The 23,668-nt window shown below is 41.9% G+C and overlaps 1 protein-coding gene across 1 annotated transcript in view; it reads right to left on the reverse strand.

Annotated features, from left to right (window-relative positions):
• Positions 1-276: 276 nt before the first annotated feature.
• The window catches only part of CWF19L2 (CWF19 like cell cycle control factor 2), a 183,575-nt gene continuing 160,183 nt past the window's right edge, over positions 277-23,668 (reverse strand). The window contains exon 18 of the mRNA XM_013062408.2: positions 277-369. Coding sequence (XP_012917862.1) covers positions 292-369 — 78 coding nt within the window. The 3' untranslated portion in view covers positions 277-291. The remainder of the gene's footprint in view (positions 370-23,668) is intronic.

A 23,668-nucleotide genomic window follows, 5' to 3' on the forward strand; every position in this document is an offset into this window, starting at 1 on the left:
GACTTCATCCAGGAGGAGAGAGGAAAGCTGCAGTGGGTCTTAGGGAAGGAGGAAGCTGCTTTCTCCCCGTGCCTTTCTCAGTTCGGCCCAAAGAAAAGCTGGTACGGTATGAGGTCATTTTCATGTTACTTTCTTCACTACAGGAAAGAGCAGGGATCTACATGGTCTGGCGGAGGAGAGAGGCGAGGGAGAAGGGAAGGCTTCAGAGCACTCTTTGCCCATGAGCCCTGTCCCCAGCTCCATCTGCCTGACAGAAGCTCTCAAAAACTCACCGTTTTGGAAACTGTCCTGTCAACCCAGTGGCAGCCACGTTCCCCATGCCTTTGCTGAGCGTGCTGGGAGCGCCATGCATGGCTTTAATTGACGTCTCTAGAATGTGTGAGAAGAACAGGCGTGTGTTGCATCATTACAACCTCCAGAGTTTCCTGAAATAAAAAGAGCTCTAAATGGGGGTGCCCGGGTGGCTCAGGTCATGATCTCACGATCATGAGATTGAGCCCCGCATCGGGCTCTGTGCTGGGCATGGAGCCTGCTCGGGATTCTCTCTCTCCCTCTGCCCATCCCCCCCTAAACAAAGTTACACTAAAAAAAATTCACATTAAAAACAAAAAGACATTCACATTAGATATCAATGGCTAATGAGCACCTTTTTAATACAGTCCCCTGAAAAGAAGAGCTTGTCACCCACTAACAACTGTTGCTAAGATCAGCTCGGGAAAAGAGTGGCTCCCTCCAAAAATCAGGGCGGCTTCCCAGGAGATGGGACATCAGATGGTGTAGCCAGTTTACTGGTGAGGGGTCTCAATGCCTGGGATTAAAAAGAGAAACCGTTTTTCCTTACAGTTGCCTCCCAGTGATACTGGGTCAGACTCGTCTTTCCTCCTGACTAGGTTCTGCAACACTTTAGTCACTTTGCCTTCCAAAACTGTCTCAGGGGAGACATTTTAAAAATGTCTAGGAATCGGCCCTATTAATGTTTGAACTTCAATTTCCCACTGGATTCAAAGCTCTTCCTGGATGAGGTCCCCTCCCCAGTCCTACTTCCAATTCACCTTGGGGAGGATGGATCATGCCTGCCTCTCACCTCCTTCCCTACACGCCCGCTTCAGTCAGGGTAGCGAAGAGGAAGAGAGAGGAACTGTCATGTCATCTTCCTTGGTGGAGAAAGTTCTCAGCTCTCTCAACAGGCATCCAGGGCCACCTTTCTAGGACCCAGAATGTGGGCTGTGGGCGGGTGGTCTGTCCCACCTGCCCTGCTCAGTGAGGGAGGGGCCCCTCCCCCGCGGAGGCTTCAGGCCTCATCTGGGGATGCAGACACACCTGGGACACCGTAAGTCCACGTGGGACTCAGCCTGCACATGTCCAGGCAGAGCAGCAGCTTCGGCCGCATCTTTGTCCAGCAGTCCCCTCACCAGGGGGATGCCCTCTCCTCCTTTCTCTTTCCCCCATGCTGTGGTAACACAGAGACAAACTAGCAGGCCCCCCCGACAGGAGAGTAGGCAAAGCCCCAACTAGGGGATATCATCCGTCTCCCTTTCTTCCCGTCACCTCCCTCATCTTCACAAGCATTTCTACCAGGACCTTACTCCCTTCACCACAGGGACAGACGCCACCACCCAGTGTCTCTACACAGAAGGTCTTGGGGGGAAAAATACCGGTTCCTTGTCACACTTCCCAAAGGCAGCCTTCCCCCTCACATATCTCTCCTCAGATCAAGAATGAGGACTCAGAGAGGGGAAAAGGCAGTTGAAGGAACAGAGAGGCAATGTTAGTCCGGGTGTCTGAATTTTTTCAGTAAGCTGTATGGGTAAATCACAGCTGCCCCCTTTGGCAGTTTTCTGGATTTAGATTATCACTACCTGGAGACTGATTTGTTCCTGACTTTGAAATCCTGAGACAGCAGACATGACATGACATACTGAGGTAATAAGTTTCCATGAAATAAATATATTTATCTTCAACAATTCCAGAAAGACTACAAAATGTTAAGAATATTAGGCTCTAACACCTTTCTTTTTCTTGGCCAGGCAATCTAGTGATAGAGGGGGAAATGGCTGGTGAGGCTATAGCTTGTTGAAAAGAAAGCCCCATAAACATGGAAGTTACATACATACGCACATTTTCATATGCACATTTGAATTTACATGCTGAATACATCATATACGTGTACTGGAACAGTGGGGAATACACATATATATAATTATACATATTAGTTATGGACATATTATAACATATATCCACTTACAAGGAGTCACAACCATTTCTTCTGGATTACAGAAATCCAAGTGATTCAACAGGGTTCTCATGGTGTGTAATATCCGTTTTTCCCTAGAAACCTCTTTTCTCTAACAGCATGCTCTTGTTTTATGTTGGTGGTGTTCTCACTTTCTGTTACTTAGTTTCCTTTTTCCTCTCATTCACTTAGTCTGCACTTATCAAATACCAAAATGTCTCTGGAATCAAAGACAAAACCATGTCCTCCTTCAAGGAACTCCCATTTCGGTGGGGAGAGCAGACCCACAAACAGACCACTAAAACATACCAGGGCAAGAATGGAGACTTGCACAAGGCACACAGCTGGTGCTCGATAAGCACTGGTTAAAAGAATATGGAGAAGAAACTGGCATTCACCCTGAGGAGACACAGTGGGGTAAGAGGTAATCACAAGGAAAGAACAGTCCAAGAAATAACACTTATGCCAAGTCATAAAGGATTATAATCAAACTGCCTCTTCCTTATAACAAAATATCATGAACATTAATCCATGTCAATAGACACAGCTCTAAAATATCATTTTTAACAGCAGTTTAGCACTCCATAAGAGAAATATACCATAATTTAACCACAATTTATACATCAATATATACAGATCCCAGGTCTGCATGATTTAAAACAGTTAGTATTAAAAATTCTTTTCTGGGGGGACGCCTGGGTGGCTCAGTTGGCTGGACGACTGCCTTCCGCTCAGGTCATGATCCGGGAGTCCTGGGATCGAGTCCCGCATCGGGATCCCAGCTCCATGGGGAGTCTGCTTCTCCCTCTGATTTCTCCTCGCTCATGCTCTCTCTCACTACCTCTCTCTCAATAAATAAATAAAAATCTTTAAAAAAAAATTCTTTTCTGGGGCATCTGGGTGGCTCAGTCAGTTAAGCATCTGCCTTCAGCTCAGGTCACAATCCCAAGGTCCTGGGATTGAGCCCCATACTGGGCTCCCTGCTCACTGGGGTGTCTGCTTCTTCCTCTGCCCCTCCCCCTGCTTGGTTCACCCTCTCTCTCTCAAATAAATAAATAAATAGTCTTAAAAAAATAAATTTGAAAGATGAAAAATAAATAAAAATTCTTTTCTACCTTTGCTCCATGTATTGAATTGACTTATGAACTAATTATACAGACTGGGGAATAAGTAGAATGCATACTTCCATCTTTTAATACTTTCTGACTAGGTAGAGCCCCCCTCAAAATAAATTTGTATAAAGAGTCACAAAAGTCATGAGGATGACACTCAAGTGCATTCATTTCTTCCCAAGTTAAAAATCTGGCAGGGGGGTGGTGGGAGGGGGTGGGGGGTAGGAGGGAGCGATGGCAGAGTGAGCAAGATATTCACTCTTTTTATTCAACGGACGGGTATTTTTTGAGCACTTAGTATATGTCAGGTACAGTGCTAGCTCCATGCCCTTCTGGCCAAACTAAGGTTTGAATATCATCGTTTGGATTTGTTCATTAAAATAGCAGTACCCTTCACTATTACAGATGGCAAAAGCTGCCACTGATTCAAAGCTACAGCTTCCCTGCATTTCCTTAGCAATGAATGGAAATCAGGATTCAAGCCACGCCACCCAGTGAGATCTGTGAGTATGCTTGGTCAATCAGTATTCCTTGTCTGGATGTGCAGCTTACGGAGTTTTCAGCAGAGCTGTAACCCAGTTAGGAACTTAGGAAGGACACTGAGGGGCTTTCACTCTGAGAGCAGCCAACGGGCTCCTCTCCAGAGGGGGCTCCTGTCCCACATCCACTTGAACTTTAGGTCTGTTTGCTCCGCCAAAGCCTCAGTTGGGCCAGCAGGCTGGGCTGTGACGCTGTCAAGCCCAGGGCATACTTCACACAGAACAGAGGATGCAGGAAGGGCTCCTGCTCAAGAAAAAACCTATGCTCTCATTAAAAAAAAAAAAAAAAAATCACCAACTCTCAATGGGCTCCACTTAGGGCTTTTTGGGTTTTTTTTAAGATTTTATTTATTTAGTTAGTTGAGAGTGTGTGTGTATGAGTGGGGGTAGGGGCAGAGAGAGAGAGTCATAAGCAGATACCACACTCAGTGTGGAGCTGGACTCGGGGCTCAATCTCACAACCCAAGATCAGGACCTGATGGGAAATCATGAGTCTGAGGCTTAACTGACTGAGCCCCCCAGGTGCCCCGCCCCCCCCTTAGGGCCTTTTAATCTCAGGTGCACTTCCCCCTAACTTGCAGGGATGCAAAGGGATGGGAGAAGACAGGCTAGGCGTGAACTTCAGAGTACAGAAGAGGAGGAGAAGACATTGCCATCGCTAAGCTCTTATTTTTATAAAGCCATTTAATAATGGAGTCAAACAAAGTCCACAAATATCTACTTTATATAAACCTATTCCTCCCATGGTGATCGATGTCACTAGATAGTAGGTCCAACTAACAGGCAAAAAAAAAAAAGAAGGAAAATGTCGAAGGGAAACTGCCATCTTTTTGTTGGTTCTTCCCAGATGTATCAAACTCAGAATAGCTCTGCAGTCAACAAACCCCGCGGGCAGCTTTCTCCGGAGTCATTAGTATTCCAGAGAGGACATTAATTCAACTTAAAATCTGCAGTTAATTTGCTAAGGTATTTAGAATGGGATGAAATCAATCGGCAGTCATTCACTGGGCATGGTTATATGCTGAATAGTACGTATCAGCTCATAACACTTATTAATCTATGAGATGTAACAATTATTACACATACTGATTTTACTTTAATTCTTATGAAATAAGTATGAGACAGGATTCCCACTCTTTTTTTTTTTTTGAAGATTTTATTTATTTATTTGACAGAGAGGGAGAGATCACAAGCAGGCAGAAAGGCAGGCAGAGAGAGAAAGGGGAAACAGGGTTCTTGCTGAGCAGAGAGCCCAATGAGGGGCTCAATCTCAGGACCTTGAGATCATGACCTGAGCTGAAGGCAGCGGCCCAACCCACTGAGCCACCCAGGCATCTGAGGATTCCCACTCTTAAGAAGCTTCCCATCTATTTCATGAAATACCCATTCTTTAACTTGCTGCTTCTTAGAAGAGGACGCAAATCTACTTAGGAACAGATATTTGGGTTTGAATTACTAGGACAAAAAGTCCATTCATAGGCCAGGCTCATTGACAAGGCATGTGAGTACACTCTACTGACTTAATCCGTTCTAAGATCTATACCACCCTCCAGGTGAGCTTGGACTCCAAGCATTGCAAAGCACTGCTTCTGATTCTGCTTCTAGGACTCTATGTCCTTGGTGAGGAGGGCCAAGGGTTGCTGACTCAAGATCAGAGTGTTTGAGTTCAGAATAGAACCTGGTTTCCTCAATCTTGCATGGGAGGGAGGCTTATCTTTACACGAAGACAAGGAATATTACATAATCCGTGTCACTGCAGATGGCTGTTCATATTCCAACAGCCCGTGGATCACTGCAAGGACAGTTGCCTTAATCTCCACAAAGAAAACCCTCAATTATATGCATAGCTTCAATCAAGGAAGAAAGAATCTATCTGATGCATGTTGACCAAATGACAAAGGATTTCAGGCAGTTAAGTAATTGACCTGCAATATGGGTGTACTTGGGAATGCAATTTATTTTTTATCATCCTTGGTCGGGTAACGAATTAAAATCACAGTAGGCGCACCAGGCTGTCAGGGCCATAGCTAAGGAGGAAAACAGGAGTTGGCTGTCGGAACATTCACAGCCAGCCAAGGAAACAGGCCAAATGAGGCTTAAAATGAAGTTTTCCTGCGCACATTTCACAAGTTCAGGCAAACAGGGAAAATAATTCTTCCCTTTTCCTACCCCTTCTCCAACATAACACTTAGCTTTTGGAGGAGATACGCAATGGTCTCGTTTACACTGACTGATGATGGTCATGTCCACCACACGGGATGATCTTACAATCACTTGGGTGGGCGAGAAGAAGGAAGTCTGAATTCAGAATCCAAAGACCGGGGATTTCATTTTGTTTCTGTTCCTGACCCGTGGCCGACCCTGGGCAAATCACTACCTCGAAGAGCTTTCACTGACCATCCGTCATATCAAGATAATCCATGACTTGCCTATCTCATCTAGTTATTATAAATCTTTTTTTTTTCTTTCCCTTCAAAGTCAAGCTTCTAGAAAAATGGAATAATCACGGTCTCAATTTCTTCACCCCTCATTCACCCCCAACCCAAAACTGACCCTCCACAGGGAGGCTCGACGATCACTGCTGTCAAACCTACAAGGCTCGGCACCCTTCACTTACTCCCGAGTATGTTCGGCAGTACTGAACGCCACTGGTCTAAATTTCCACAGCAATTTGCTTTTAAAACAATATCCCCTAATGTCCCCTTGAATTAGTGCTCTCCATGGCTTTGTCCTTGGGCTTTGCTTTTTTATTATTTCCAGTTTCATTGAGATGTAATTGGTATATAACATTGTGTAGCTTTAAGTATACAATGTAATGATTTGATATAGGTAGTACGAATTATAAAATGATTACCCCTAGTTAATACCTATCACCTCTCGTAGATACAAGCTTTTCCCCCCTAGTGATGAGAGCTTAGCAGCTCTCAAATATACAATACAGTCTTAACCACAGTCATTGTGCTCTACATTACAAGTCCAGATTTATTCCACTTCAGTCTGGGTAAGCTGATCCAGGCCCCAGTTTCAGCTACCATCCATGAGTGTGTAACGCTCCACGTGTTGTGTAAATCCAGGTGATTTACCTAATTTAAGTTTAGCTCATATATTTGCATCTCATGCATATTCATATATCGTGCAAATTAATCTCATGTTCTATCATGTAAATTGAACTCATGTGAATCTAGGTGAGCCATCTATAGGATTACTACTCTCCTGGAGTCTATTCTGTTTTTGGAACTCTCTTCCTGAATGTTCTAGAGCTCTCAGAATTCAGAAAATCTAAAATCAAAGTCATTTGGTTTATCTCCCCTGTCCCCTTTTCTCTCTCTTCCTGTGTTCCTTCCACCACTCTGAAATCTGGTACCCATCTCTAATCTGTTTTCAAAATTCTATTTCTGAAGTTCTTCTCAAATATATCTTTTACCTACCACTGCCCCCTTCCTTGGGTCAGGTCCTTTTCATCTCTTGAACAGACTACATTGCAAAGGCCTATAAATTAACCCCCTTCTCTTATGTCAGGTCCTTCTGAGGCATCCTCCACACGGGTGCCAGAGCGGTTTTTCTAAACAAATCTGATCCTCTCTCTACCCTGCCTTAAAATCTGAATTGTGAGTCTGGAATAACTTAAGAATACAGAATGGAGGTCCCATTACATCCTGGCTCCTTCCCTCACCAGTATCATATCTCCTTCTCACCTTGGGTTACCGCTATTTTGAAATCCTGGCCACTTCCATTTGCTGTAGGACAACTTGGTGAATTTGCATTAGGTTGTCTCTTTCTGGAATGTTCTCACTTGTTTTCTGCTTATTTAAATCTCATTCATGTTTAAAGCTCAGTTCCCACATCTTCTTCCCTGTTGTATAGTCCCTGTCTTCCTTTTCCCATCAACCTCAAGTAGTTTAATTTCCTTCACAGTACCTTGTGCATACCTCTGTTCTTACATATGCCACCCCAAATTGCAGTTGACTGGTTATCTGAGCTTATCTGAGGACAGGAATCACATCTTGACTATCTCCCTAATTAATATAACCCTATATTAATTTTTTTTGAAACTAAGAATAGGCAATAACCCTGAATCTGGCCCCCCACCCACTTGCTTCATTCAAACTCTCTAGCAATTACCTTGTTTCCCTGGTCTTGCTGGTTTTCCCACTATTGTCTCCACACTGAGTCTCTGACTCAGCTTAGCCTTCTTAGATCAACAGTCCAATTAACTGTCTGCCCAGGTTCGACAGAGGTTGGCCCAAGGCGTTGGCCTGTGAACTCCTCTATCCAGCGCCCTGCTCCAAGGCAGGCCAGCATCACCTGTCCCAGTTTCCTTGGTGGGCAGTCCAAACCCAGACCCCTGAGCACCCACCTGCAGGTGTGGGAGAAAAGAAAGAGGGAGAGGCTGGGCTAATCGGAATGCCATTTTCTCCTTTTCTAAGAGCAACGTTGTAGACAATGACTGTGTGTTAAGATCGCAGGTAGTCTGCTGACGAGCATCAGTACACGGCTGAAGGGACAGAAAACCACTTTGTGGGTGGGAGTTGCTGTAGGGAAGAGGAGCAAGGAATGGCTTAGGAAAAAAGGAACGAAATCTTTCTCGTTCTGCGTGCTGGCGGTGTCTGTTGCGACGCAGTCAGAGATGGGGATGTCTGAAGTCTGAGCAGACCACCGTCTATTCTTCAGTGCTGCTAGATGGTTGCTGAAAGGCACATGGAGGCAAGTGTCTAATTAAAATGCCCGGCTACTTATTGCCTATTCTTAGTTTCAAAAGACAATGAATGTTGTTGGAGCAGTGTGTAGACATTTTGCTTAACATGAAAGGCAAAAAACTCCAAAATTCAGATAGCTAACTGGGAAATGTGAGCAGAAGAGTTATAAGAACACACTTGCTGCATGCCTCCAGTCAACTCAAGGTGCAAGAGTCTTTTTTTTTTTTTTTTAGTTTTTTGTTTTGTTTTAAAGATTTTGTTTATTTTTCTGGGAGGAAGAGAGGGCGCACACCTGTGAGTCAGAGCACAACCTGGGAAAGTGGGGGAAGGAACAGAGGGAGAAGGAGAAGTTGACTCCCCGCTGAGCAGGGAGCCTGATGTGGGACTTATCCCAGGACCCTGGGATCACAACCTAAGCCAAAGGCAGACATTTAACAGACCGAGCCACCCAGGCGCCCCTCAAGGTTCAAGAGTCTTACACCAAGAACTCTGCTGAAGTGAAGTTTGTAAATTAAAAATCCTAGCATTTGTCATTGTGAGGAAAACAAACATGAGAGATGTTCTAGACTTTGTCCGTTAACAACAGAGAACCAAACTTATATTAGGTTTGTCCCAAATAAACCCACAGAGAATTTATTACAGGAACTCATTATAGCATTTACACCCAAAGTATAGTCTTTCTTCTGAGTGACAGCTTCGGAGGCTGCTAGAAAATGGTGAAACACTAACCAGCACCCTGCCTATTAGGAAAAGGGTAGATGGGATCATTTTCACTTCCAAATCAGAACATCCCAAGATAATACAAACTCCCTTCAGATTCTAGGTGGAAACATGTTACCACAACTCACTTTTCTGTCCTCTAGGATTAAGAATTATGTTGTTCTTCTCTGGGGTGGGAGGAACAGCCCACAACTCCAATAATACACAGCAACATACAATAATATTCAAGAACATACAGAGAGAACACACGGTCTCCCAGTGCAGAGTGGCACGAACTTGAATGTTGGCACAGCTCGTGACCCTATGAAGGGGTCCCGGGATCAAGCCCCGCATCGGGCTCCCTGCTCAGCGGGGAGTCTGCTTCTCCCCCTCCTTCCTGTTCATGCTCTCTCTCACTATCGCTGTCTCTTTCAAATAAATAAATAAATTATTAAAAAAAGAAATACCACATGAAAATGCTTGGCATGGGCCATAACACGCAGGAAGCACTCACTAAGTGTTAATGTTGATGATGACGGTCGTGCCTCTTATCTGAGCAGGGTCAGTGGGTTTCAGACCTCCCTTTCTGAGCCAAAACACCACCGTGAGCTCTTGAACTCCCACCGGCTGCCTTAGTATTTACGCACGTAGAGCGCAGATGTTTAAACCAGTGGTGCTGGGATAGTCCTTTGTCATACAGTCATGTTAAGAAGCGTTACAGCAATGAGGGTTGGAAAGGAGAGGAGAATGGAAGTCTTTCCAGAGATACAGACTTTGAAAGCCTCAAGTTAGATCGGTTTAAGCCATACTTTCATAGCGTTTTTACTTCTGACTATTTCTTTTGCAAAACATGTACGATTTCCTCTGCTGCTTTGGTATGGATCTGGAGGGAACTCATTTAAAAATGCTGCAAAATTAAAAGAGTTGGTTGTCTTTTCTAACAAAGAAAGGTGGAAGAAAGTTCACAGAGTGAGACAAACTGGACAAGTGACACAGCTCACTCTGCTGACATCTTACGACAGGACTGAAAGCTTTTCCTCTTAACCTCAACCACTCGGGGAAATAGATCTGTCAGGTTCGACCACTCTCTCCCCCAAAAAGCAGAATCATTAAATGAAAATGCAAACTTGTACCCAGAGTCCTATAGCAAGTGGACAATTCTTTTAAAAACTTCACATTTTATGACTCTTTACAACTATAAAATGCCACTTTTCAGAACGGAACCACCCGCTTACTGCAACAATACTGCTGAGCACTGCGCATTGTGAGGCATCTGCTCCTTGTTCCCTGCTTTATCCCTGGCCCTGACACCCCATTTTGCTTCTGCTGTGACCACAGTGTAACAGAAAGACCTTCATTGAAGTACTCCCTGTTTCCAGATGTGAACCGGACACGCCCCACACTCTTTCACCAGAAATGCCAGAATGCCGGAAATGCCAGAAATACCAGAAATGACAGAATAGTACACATGTGGGTGTTCACATGTCTTACGTCTGCACACACGCGTGTGTTCTGTCCATGCATAACAAGGACACACACGGCCACAGGGAGAGATGTGAAGTTGAGTTGTACCTCATAGAAACTGAAGAATACCTCACTAGACTAAACACAGAAACTAGATTTAGGAAAAATTCATGTCCAGAATACATTCTGGACGTCCAGGGATTCACGTCCTGGACGCCCTGGACGTCCAGGATACACGTCCAGGGATTCCTGTGAGATTCCACCTGTGAGTTGGCCAAAATTTGAGGGAGCCCAAAGTCCAAGCCAGAGACATGGGTGCTGGGAGGGAAGGGCCAACGTGTGCCACCAGGTAGCGCCATGAAGCTCCAGTCCGCCATCTCTCTCTTTTCTCTACATGGACACTTCTTGACCAAATACGGTCCTCTGTCTTCAGTTTCCAACTCCTCCCCACATCCTGGCATTCATGACTCAGTGGACGACACCTGCCTCCAAGGTCCTGTTCCAGGCCCAGCTTGTCCAAGTTTGCATTGTCGTATCTCCAACACACCACAATCCCCATTCATCCACACCGGTCCCTCACACTCACACTCATGCCATCCCCCAATCTTGTTTGTTCTTTTTTTTTTTTTTAAGATTTTATTTATTTATTTGAATAGAGAGAGAGAGAGATCACAAATAGGCAGAGAGGCAGGCAGAGAGAGAAGAAGAAGCAGGCTCCTCACTGAGCAGAGAGCCTGACACGGGACTCGATCCCAGGATCTTGAGATCATGACCTCAGCTGAAGGCAGAGGCTTTAACCCACTGAGCCACCCAGGTGCCCCCCCCATCTTGTTTTTTCAGAAGAAATGTAATATTTGCTATTTTTGAGCTCTCCTTTAGTGTATGGTCAATGTCGTCACTGCTATTATGTCCACAAATATGCAATACAACAGGAGCACCATTAGAATACCATTCCCTCAGCACTTTATTGTGTGAGATGCATTATACATATATGTGTGTCTATAAATGCCTGTGTATGTGTGTATTAACCACCACGTGTGAGATGGGCATTATTATCTCCAGCTCACAGAGGAAGAAACTAAGGCTCAGAGAGACTTGTCGCAGATTCTTACAGCTAACCAAAGCTTGTGTGTGTAGGTACTACACAGAACTGGGGGCTGCACTCATTTTTTAGAAATTTCAGGATTTCATTTTGAAATTCTATTTTTAGGATTTCACAGTGCAATTTCTGTTGATATATATTAAATAGGAGGAAGCATTAACGCAAATTAGAATGAACACCACATAACATTTTAAACATGACTCTTCACAAAAAAACATTCCTCGTTTTCCACACTCTTCCATGCAGAGGTCATCACCTACTGCCAACATGTAGAGTTGACCAGACCCCGCAGAGGTGAGGGAGTTCTGCCTTCTGGGTTCTGCCTTCCTGGCCTTTATTTATTATGAATCTTGGATTCATTCTCTGGTTTCTTCTCATGATGATCCCAGCAGGTGTTAATTTTCACTGACAATCAACTGAACCCACACCAAAGTTTACCCTGGGAATATTCTGATGGAGCTAGTAGGAGAGTCTCCACTACTAATTTTATCTCATAAATATCGTAATGTTTAGAAAGTCTTTGAGGATGCCTGGCTGGCCCAGTTGGTTAAGCATCTGCCTTCAACTCAGGTCATGATCCCAGGGTCCTGAGATCAAGCCCCACTTTGGGCTCCCTGCTCAGTGGGGAGTCTGTTCCTACCTCTGCCTGCTGCTGTTGTCCCTGCTTATACTCTCTCTCTCTCTCTGGCAAATGAATAAATAAAATCTTTAAAAAAAAAGAAAAGAAAATCTTTGAACATACATTTCTCTATCCATATCCCAAATGAAGGAGTATCTGTAACCCTACTGCAGCGAAGGTCCAGTATGGCCCCAACTCTGGACCACACTGAGTTTAAAAAACACCACTCAATGGTCATCATCTCTGAAGCTGACTCGCACATAAGGCCAGCTCTTGATAACCATAAGAAATCTCACAGTGGAGACACCCTTCTCATGCTGATCCTGTTCATCCTTGAACTTTTTCTAACCATAACGCTAAGTCCATCTCTTCAGTCTTTGGCATATCACTCTCTATTTCTGGCAAATAACCTACCAGTGTTTCTAAAACCAGCCTATATTGCCATCACTGTGTCCCTACGGGCCTAGTTTTGGCATAAGGATCTGGTCAGCTAAGGCTGGCGTTATTCACATCTTGCTCTGGCTTTCTCTGAGGACCTGCAGAGGTCTACTTGCTTCAGAAACTGGATAGCTGTGGACATTGGGATAAAACATAGTTTTCATTGCAGTTTCTTAAAGGATTCCTTTAGACTTTCTAAATTCAGTGAACTCACAGAGCACTATATAAGTTTAGTTCTGGAGCTGGCACATCCATTCCCAAGTAAACAATCATTGACAACTCAGATTTCAGCATGTCCATGAGAATGTGTCTAGAGCTATCTATGTTTCTGTCACAACTCCCCACCTTTCTACCATTATCATAAAGTCTGTTAGCCATGGTAATAATGTGCTCTTGAGCTGGGTATAAAAATGTGCTCTCAACTCAGGTAACAAAGCAATGACGTCACTCTAAGGTTCAGCTGAGTACTGACTCTCAGTGCATGATGTTAGACAAAAGTTCCAAGAGCAGCCCTATGGAAATGATGACCTTTGTGGTTCATGCTCTGGGCAGTAAGACAAAGCACAGTTCTTTAGAATGGTAACTGTGTTCTCAGTTCAACACTCTCGAAAAGGGGATTGCATTTTCTGCTTTCATCTGTTGAAGGATGTGAAGAGGTTCTGATGCATAACCCTCATGAACACATCTTTTTTTTTTTTTTTTAAGATTTTACTTATTTATTTGACAGACAGAGATCACAAGTAGGCAGAGAGGCAGACAGAGAGAGGGGGGAAGCAGGCCCCTGCTGAGCAGAGAGCCCAATGCCGGGCTCCATCCCAGGACCCTGAGATAATGACTTGAGCCAAAGGCAGAGGCTTTAATTCACTGAGCCACCTAGGTGCCCCCTCCCCTTTTTAAAGATTTTATTTATCTATTTGAGAGAGACAGAGTGAGAGAGAGCACGAGAGGTGAGAAGGTCAGAGGGAGAAGCATCCTAAGAAACTTCTGATGTCTCCCACACTTCTCCATCCTATTTCAGGTTTACTGGACCCCTTCTTCACTGCCTGCCCCCTCACTGTGTGTCATCGAAATACAGTAGATAATTTGGCAGTTAAAGGGCAAGTAGAAATCTGGCAAGGAAAATAATAATTTCCTGTGTGGGCTGGGGGAGAACAGAAAATCTGTGAACACCACATTAATAATTTTATTTCATTATTTATCTATTTATTGGTGCCAGATTATCATTTTAAGTTGATTTATTTCCTCCCTTTTCTCATTCCCCTACTCTGTAATTTTTACTTCAAACAGCTCAGATTTTAATCAAGTAAATAATAGTTTATATTATACAGCATTCTGTATTTTCTAGTAGAAAAATATTTAATTAATGTCATAAGTTTCAAAAACAAAATTCAAAAAGTTACTTAGACATAACCTCTAACTTTCACAGTTTCATTGCCTTATAATATTTTGCATTAAGCCTTTTACTAATTATTTTTTAAAGTAATCTCTACACCCAACATGGGGTTTGAACCCCAGATTCCAAGATCAAGAGTCACACATTCTACCAACTGAGCCAGTCAGGCACCCCCCATTGTCTATTTTTTGTGTGTGCATTTCTTGCTCAACCTGAAAAAATTTTTGAGGTAATATTTGTTATTAAAGTATGGGAATGAATTACTTAAAAGCCTTTTGTGTATGAAAATGGTTTTTGAAGCCTCTGAAATTACTGAATCAATGATTTCTCCTAAAAAATCTAGCTGTTGGGACACCTGTTTGGCTCAGCAGGTTAAGCCTCTGCCTTCAGTTCAGGTCGTGATCTTGGGGTCTCAGCAGGGAGCCTGCTTCCCCCTCTCCCTCTGCCTGCCTCTCTGCCTACCTGTGATCTCTCTATCTGTCAAATAAAGAAAATCTTTCCCAAAAAACCACCAATTTATCACTTTTTCAGTCATGTGCTGGGATAGTCCAGTTTACCACCTTGACTCCAGACCCCACTGATATCTGCCACCCATGAAGCCATGGAAGGTGCTACAGTTCTGAATACTCCCATAAGAATGCTAATAAACATTTCAAGGAAATATCTTCTGATGTTCTCAAATCTGCCAACTCTGAAGCTATCAGAGCAGCTCTTTGCTCTACACATGGAAAGGACACCAATCATAAGTACATGGGTTATTGAGCACTCACTGTGCCCCGGCTTAAATGATTTATGCAGAGTATGTCATTCTCTTCCTACAACAATCCCATTAGCACACATTACCTTTATTTTACTAACAGGTTAAGTAACTTGCCCAAGATCACAAAACAAGTGGTGGAATCAGAAGTCAAATTTAAACTTGACTCTCCCACATCTAGCCTGCTTGTCCCACTGCACTGTTACCTGGGGACCCAAGAAGAATGGAATGTTCAACTGGGAGTTTCAGCAAAGGTTCCATCAAAAAACAGTATAAAATTCCAAAGCGGGTATGTCACAAGGTACCAACTAGTAGAAAGAGATTTGTGAAAATATTTAGAGAGAGCAACAGAGTATTGTGAGAACTACCCATTCCCCAAAGGGGAGAGGCAAAGTGCAACTCTCAATCTTCACCTCTAGCCTGAGAGGACTTTCAGTGGGATCACTCAGGAAACTTGACAGGTATTTTCTGAAGTTAACACCTGCCTGAAAAAACTTAATGGGGCCTCATTCACTTCAATGTGACCAGCTGGGCACTCCAATGGTGGGAACAACATAAAAGCAGTTGTTTGGGATTACCCTGTCCTCCCACTTTTACGAGTCAACGAATTCATAAATGTTTTCCACGGACCAAATGTAAGCCCCAGTGGGAGAGAGAGCCAGCCTGAAGCCTACCAGAAAACTAGGGCTCACAGGCAAGGGACAATGAAGGAGCAGAGTTCATTACACAACTTAACAGTTAGTACAGTCCAGCAAGGGACCCTTCAAAATGCCATCAATGCAGTCTTAGGAGAGTCAACTTTCTACATCCGCAAGACTCAAAAAGCCTAAAGTCATCTTGAGACCTATTCACTGAAACTACCTACCCTCTGTTCCTCTTTCCCAGTGCAAATTCCAACTCTATCAGGAGGAATCAGTAGGAAAAGCAGCTAGTGAAGGAGGGGTGGAAGGTCAAGGAGAAGTTGACCATTCCCCTCTCAGAGAGGGTAGGGGCCCACCCATTGTCGGCTCTAACTGTGAACAGGAAGTCTGTGCCTTACAATGAAGAGTTTTCTACTATATTGGGTTGAGCATTTCAAACTATGGAATCAGGGCAATTAAGAGTTACTTGCTGCTAAATATTAGTTACCTAATACTAATCAGGAGAGCTATAAGCCAGTCCAAGTTTCACCCAGGGTTATAGGAGAAAGTTCCTCCATTGCATAAATTTTAAGGAACTAAGGGAAACAAAATGCATTCGGCTGTGTGGTCAACATATGGAAACACAAATACATGCTCACGTTGACAGCTTCCTAAGGAACTGTACAAAACAAACAAACAAATAAAAAAACCCAGCTTCTTTAGCTTTTACCTAGAAATTTATTCCTCCATGGAGCTTAAACAAAATCTACAGGAACCAAGTGAGACAACAGATACCCTTATAGGACTTTCCATACTGCACCTCTATCTCAGGCACCCAACAATTCTCCTCCTTATCTTCAGGAAAATAAATGTAATACAGATTGATGCTTCCTGGGCCTTCATCCCACTCAGCAAACAGACGCAGTCATATTTTAGTCACAGTGATGTCTCAGGATAATCTCCCTGCTACAGTAGCAAACAGTGAACCCACGTGTTCACATCAGGGGCAGTACCACCCCCTACGGGAAATTCTGGAAATCTAGGGGGACAAAGGTTCTCTTTTATGTTACAGAAGGTCATTCTATCGATTTCTGAAATTTTATATTAGGTGGGTTATATTATCTACGGATTTCATCTGGATAGTAAAGATGGCATTAAAAAATACTGATTATGAAAATGAGAATTGCATCTGATACGATTGGTAACAACTGGACTCGCTCTATCTCATTTATCCCATCTAACTTTCTCTCTGATTGTACACCTGTTTTACATATAGACATACAAATTTTTATTTTGAAAATTTTCACACATTTAAAAGAGTTACAAGAATACTACATTAAATACCTGTTTGCTATTCCCTTAGATTCACCAGTTGTAACATTTTGCCTCATTTAGTTTATCTCTCTGTATACATTATTTTCCCCCTCAACCGCTTGAGAGCTGCTGACAGACTCTGACGCTTCATCCTAAATACTTCAGCAGCCTCTCCAAAGAACAAAGCATTCACCTACATAATGCAATGCAATGATTACACTCAGGAAATGTAATATTAGTGAAGAACTAGCATTTAAGATACAGTCCCTATTCAAACTTTGCCAATTGCTCCAATCAAATTGTGCCAATTGTTCCTTTGGAGTTTTCTTATTTCCTTTTTCTTCTCCAGGTTTCAACCAGGAAGCACACATTTTTGGGTGTCTCAAAATTTGGACTGTTTCCTTACAAGGAGATCCAAGTCAAACTTTTTTTTTTTTTTTTTTTTTTGCTGACTATGACAGGGATGATGTTATAAGCTTTTCCATGTACTCACTGGAGGAAAGGAAGCCATTTTATCCCATCATGGTGGAAATGCTTAGATTGATCATTTGGTTAAGGAAATATCAACCAGATTTTTCTAGTGAAATAGGTGAGTTTTAAAAATTGTGGCTCCTGGAGAAACTCTTCTGGAGAGGGAAACCAAATGCTCAGCACAAAAAAGCAAGCAATCCCCACTCCTCACTACTTTTACCTTCCTGTTACGAAGATTCCAGAAGTTCAGCCCTTAAGATGTTGCCAGTAAATGACTTTAACAATATTCCATACAACTCTGTTCAATTACCATGCATTTAAAAAGTAAAATGTTTGTTCAAAAACCATATCTATATGGTAGATAAAGTTTAGAGAAGCACTTCCAATTATTTCATATTTCTTGGCTCCGACTAAATGAACTCTATTTACCAGAAACCATTTTTGAACACTTTGTGTTGTTTTGTTTTTTCAGAGAGACAGAGAGAGCGTACAGGTAAGAGAGGGTGGGGGAGGGGAAGCGGGAGAGAGGGAACATTAAGGAGGCTCCCTGCTCAGCGTGGAGCCCAACACTGGGCTCTATCTCACAACACTGGGGTCATGACCTGAGCCAAAATCAAGAGCCAGACACTGAAACAGATAAGCCACCCGACTGCCCCAAATAGTTTGCATTTCTGTGTGTGCAGCTCCTTTTGGGCCCAGGCACACTTCAAATCCAACTGCCGGGTAAGTCAGTAGCCAGATGAGCCAAGAGTCATCACTGCCATGTAAAATCTATTCAGAGGATATGCCTTACTAGAGACAGGCATTCAAAGAATAATTCATAAGATTAAATTATAGTAAACCCTTTGGAAAAAATAGCTTTTGTCTTTTAATAGAATGCCATATGCTACTGTGGGCCTCAAATTCCTCGATCACTGATTTGCTGATTTGGCCCATTTGATTCTCATTTAGAGTATTTAAAGATGAATCTTAGCAGACCATAATAGCTTGAAATACTTAAGTAAGATCTAAAAATGAGCAGTTTACTTCCTACTTACTAGAAAAGCGGGATCCTTTGAGTATTATGAACACCTTGTGTTGTTGTACAGAAATTCTAAAAAATTATGCCAGCTAATAATACATCTCAACAATGCCTTGTTCCTCATTCCCTTGAGTTATATTTAAAAAGAGAGAGAGATGATTAATTTGTTAAATTCAAGTAAGCGTGGGAAATTTTATTAGAACTTGAGAAACTGCTATTCTGCAGTGAAAGCCCAGTTGTATGTTGAGGAGGGTACATACACAGAATAGTGTGAACTCCCACCTTGACCCAAATAAGACTCTGGGAAGGGAGTTGGGGGAAATTGGAAGGGGAGGTGAACCATGAGATACTATGGACTCTGAAAAACAATCTGAGGGTTTTGAAGGGGCGGGGGGGTGGGAGGTCAGGGTACCAGGTGGTGGGTATTAGAGAAGGCATGGATTGCATGGAGCACTGGGTGTGGTGCAAAAATAATGAATACTGTTATGCTGAAAATAAAAAATGAATTAAAAAAAAAAGACTCTGTGTTTCGCCAAACTCCAGTCACCAAGGCGATCTGATATTCTACCAGATTATCACTGCACAGTATCAGGTCTGCCACAGAAAAGCCAACAGGGACATGTGGAAAGGGAGGACCAGTATTCACAACCCGGTCTTTGTTACCAGGTACTTGCCCGCACACAGGACACACGTAAACTGGTCTAAAATCCATGACTTTCTGATACTCTTGCTTCACCTCCACTTTCATGAAACTTGAATCACCTTAAAGTTTCCATCTTCTTGCACCATGCCTGTCTTTTCATAATTTAACACTTTAAAACTTAAATCTCCTTGAAGACAAAAAGCACATTTAACTCTTTTTCACAGTTCCACTCCACCCAAGTATGTTGTTTAAAGTACTCAGTAAATATTTTATGATTTGACTCTACTCTTACTTAATCAACCGTGAGAAAAGGAAGGAGACCAGATTGCCAAGCACGAACCTTTCTTAGCCCCACATTTCACAGAAAATTGGTCAAATTTGGTGGTGGTAGTCTTTTTAAATACAGATGGACAATCTTTCTTGTTGGTGTATCTGGATTTAAACGTGCCACTTTACCATAGTTTTTTTTAAATGATTATCATAATTTTATTTAATGTAAAAATTCAAAAATTGGTGTTCTTTTAAAATTTCTTTTCAGCGTAACAGAATGCATTGTTTATGCACTACACCCAGTGCTCCATGCAATCAATCCATGCCCTCCCCAAAACCCACCACCTGGTTCCCCCAACCTCCCACCCCCCACCCCTTCAAAACCCTCAGGTTGTTTTTCAGAGTCCATAGTCTCTCATGGTTCATCTCCCCTTCCAATTTTAATTGAGTCATGTGTTCTATGTTTGCTTTCTCTTTTTTGGCTTTCCTTTGTGCTTCCATATCCCTGTCCATGAGCCGCGTAGTGCTACACCCTTCTTAACCTGTTCTTCCAGTGCTTCCCTTAGCAGCCGCACCACTGAAGTCCACTGTTAATGGGTGCTATTATCCTTCTCAATGCAAAGACCCTGAACACTTAAACTCTACTTACCTCCTATACCAGCTTGTTATTTTCCAGAAACGAATTCGCAGTCTTTCCATTCTGCATGCTCTTCTAGTAGCTTGCCACTCCACCCGCAAAAGCTGAAGTCTACTTCTCCCCACTTGCACTCAGGCAGATCTGGGATGGCCTCAACAAATAAAATGCTGCAGGTGTCCTGGGGTTTGGCCTCTCGAATCCGCAATTAACCCCAAAGGCAAACAAACAATGGACTTCTCCAGATGCTCCCCTCTCCTGGACTATACGACCTGGTGAGCCCTTTCATAGCTGTAAGCAGGTAGATTCACATTTTTCCAGAGAGTTTAGTTTTCCTATATGAAAGCTGGCTCAAATTTCCTAGTTTGCCACTACCAACCACAGAAAGCATTAGTCAGGGGCACCTGAGTGGCTCAGTCAGTTAAGCCTCCAACCTTTGCCTTCAGCTCAGGTCATGATCTCAGGGTCATGAGATGGAGCCCCACATCAGGCTCCCTGCTCAGCACAGAGTCTGCCTGATATTTTCTCTGTCTCTCTTAAATAAATACATAAGTAAATAAAAAATAAAATCTTTTAAAAAAAGGCAAGCAAGCTTTGGTCAAATGATTGACATTGAAGCCTATCTTTATAGAGGGTGCATGTATACCACACAGAGATGATTTTGTTGGGTATTAGCTTTTACCCTTGCCCCTATCAATATTATCTGTGTTTGTATTTGCACTCACAACAAATAGCATTTTAGGCTTTTTTGCATGTTTCTTGGTTATTTCTACATTAAATTTATGCATCTTACAGTGTTTGCTGACAGATTACTGACTTATTTGAATATACTCTATAGTATTACTAGCAAGGCCACTGTTTTTTGTTTTGTTTGCAGATTAGAAGAAACACCAAGTTTCTCAACCTGTACCTATGATGGATATTAATTATCTGGAACTAATATCAGGCCAAAATTCTTCAAATAATATTCTGGAAATCATGGGGTTGCAGTCAACATCATTACAACTTCCTGCATGTGATGAGGCTAAGAAGCCTATTGAAACCAAATGTCTCTCAGAGTCCACAGTCTCTCATGCTTATGTCTGGTGGTGGGTAGTGTGGAGGGCACGTATTGAATGGAGCACTGGGTGTGGTATGTAAACAATGAATCCTGGAACACTGGAAAAAGAAAATAAAACAAAAAAAAAAATACAGACACAGAAACAAACAAACAAAAAAAAACAGAAGTCAATGTGAATAAAGCAAAAAGTGAATGAAGCCCCTCAAGGTCCATTCATGCTGTAGCAAATGCTAAGAATTCATTCTTTTTTATGATAATTAGTATTGCATTGCATATATCTCTATATACACCACATTTTCTTTTACCCATCCATCCATCCACTAATGGACACTTAGGTTGTTTCCGTATTTTAGCTATGGTAAATAATGCTGCAACGAATGCAGGGTACGTAGGGCTTTTTGACTCTGTATTTTCATTTTCTTGGGTAGATACCCAGAAGTGCAATTGCTGGGTTGCATGGTAGCTCTATTTTCAGTTTTTTAAGGAACCTCTATACTGTTTTTCATAGTGGCTGCACCAATTTATACTCCCACCAACAATGCGTAAGTGTTCCCTTTTCTCCACATCTTCATCAACACTCCTTTTATATATATATATATATGTATATATATATATATGTATATATATATATATATACATATATATATATATATAATAGCCAGTCTGACAGGTGTAAGGAGATAGCTCATTGTCATCTGCTTGCACTTCCCTGATGATTAGTGATGTTGAGTATCTTTTCATATGTCTGTTGGCCATCTGTATGTCTTCTTTAGAAAAATGTCTATTCAGCTCCTCTGCCCATTTTAATCAAATTACTTGGTTTTTGTTTGTACTGAGTTGTAGGAGTTCTTTATATGTTTTGTATAATAATCCCCTATCAGAGATATAATTTGAAAATACTGCCTCCCATTCAACAGGTTGCCTTTTCATTTTATTGATGGTTTCTCAATGTGTAGAAACTTTTTGGTTTGATGTTGTACCATCTGTTTACTTTCACTTTTGTTTCCCTTGCTTTTAGGGTCAGATCAAAAAAAAATTGCTAAAACTAATGTCAAGGAGCTTACCACCTATGTTTTCTTCTAGGAATTTTATGGTTTCAGGTCTTAAATTCAAGTCTTTAACCCATTTTGAGTTGGTTTCAGTGTATGTTCTAAGATAGTGGTCCAGTTTAATTTTGGGGCTTATAAATATCTAGTTTTCTCAGAACCACTTATTAAAGAGACAGTCTCTTCCCCCCTTATATGTTCTTGCTTCCCATCTCATAAATTAATTCACCATATATGCATAGGTTTATTTCTAGGCTCTCTATTCTACACCATGCATCTATGTCTGTTTATATACCAATACAAAATTATTTTGATTACTATAGCTTTGTAGGATAGCTTTGGATTCAGGGAGCATGATACCTCTAGCTTTTTCTTTATCGAGAATGGTTTTGGCTATTTGAGGTCTTTTGTGGTTCCATACAAATTTTAAAATTATTTGTAAAAAAATGCCACTGGAATTTTGACAGGAATTACGCTGAATCTGTAGATTGCCTTGGATTGTTTGGACATTTTAACAGTATTCCTTCTTCGAGTCCATGAACATGAAAGATCTTTTTATTTGTGTCTTTCTTCAGTTTCTTTCATCAGGGTTTTATAGTTTTCCATGTGCAGATTTTTTACCTTCTTAGTTAAATTTATCCTTAGGTATTTTACTGTTTTCAATGCAATTGTAAATGGGGTTGTTTTCTTGATTTCTTTCTGATTTGTTACTACCGTACAGAAACCACAGATTTCTGTACATTAATGTTGAATCCTGCTACTTTACTGAATTAATGTATTACTTCTAATAATTTTTGGTGGAGTCTCTAGGGATTTTTATATATTGTATCATGTCATCTGAAAATAGGGACAGTTTCCTTCTCTTTTAAATTTGTATGCCTTTTTCTTGCCTAACTTCTGTGCCTAGGACTTCCAATACTATGTTGATTAAAAGTGGAAATAGTGGGCATCCTTGTCTTGTTTCTGATCTTAGGAAAAGCTTCCAGCTGTGGGTTTATCATATATGGTATTAATTACTTTGAAGTATGTTTCCCATTCACCCACTTTATGGAGAGGTTTTTTTTTTTAATCATAAATAGATGCTGAATTTTGACAAATGCTTCTTTGGCATCTACTGAGATAATTACATGATTTTTATCTTTAAGTATGCTGATATAGTGTTTCACATAGATTGGATATTGAACCATCCTAGATTCCTGCAATAAATCCTATGTGATCATGAAGTAATATTTTTAGCATATTTTAACACATTGTTAATTCAGCTGCTAATATTTTGTTAAGGATTTTTGATTCTATCTTCATCAGAGATACTGACTTGTAATTAATTCTCTTCTTTCTCTCTCTCTCTACCCCCCTCTGTTTTGCTTTGCTTTATTTCCCACAGTCTTTATCTGGTTTTGCTAACAGGGTCATACAAGCCTGATAAAATGAGTTTGGATGCAATCCCTCCTCTTCAGGTTTTGGGAATAGTTTGGGAAGAATGGCATTAAACCTTCCTTGAATGTTTGGTGGAATTCACCAGAGAAGCCATCTAGT

This window comes from Mustela putorius, unplaced genomic scaffold (assembly GCF_011764305.1).
Source record: "Mustela putorius furo isolate JIRA1106 unplaced genomic scaffold, ASM1176430v1.1 tig00000198_pilon_pilon_pilon, whole genome shotgun sequence".
NCBI lineage: Eukaryota > Metazoa > Chordata > Mammalia > Carnivora > Mustelidae > Mustela > Mustela putorius.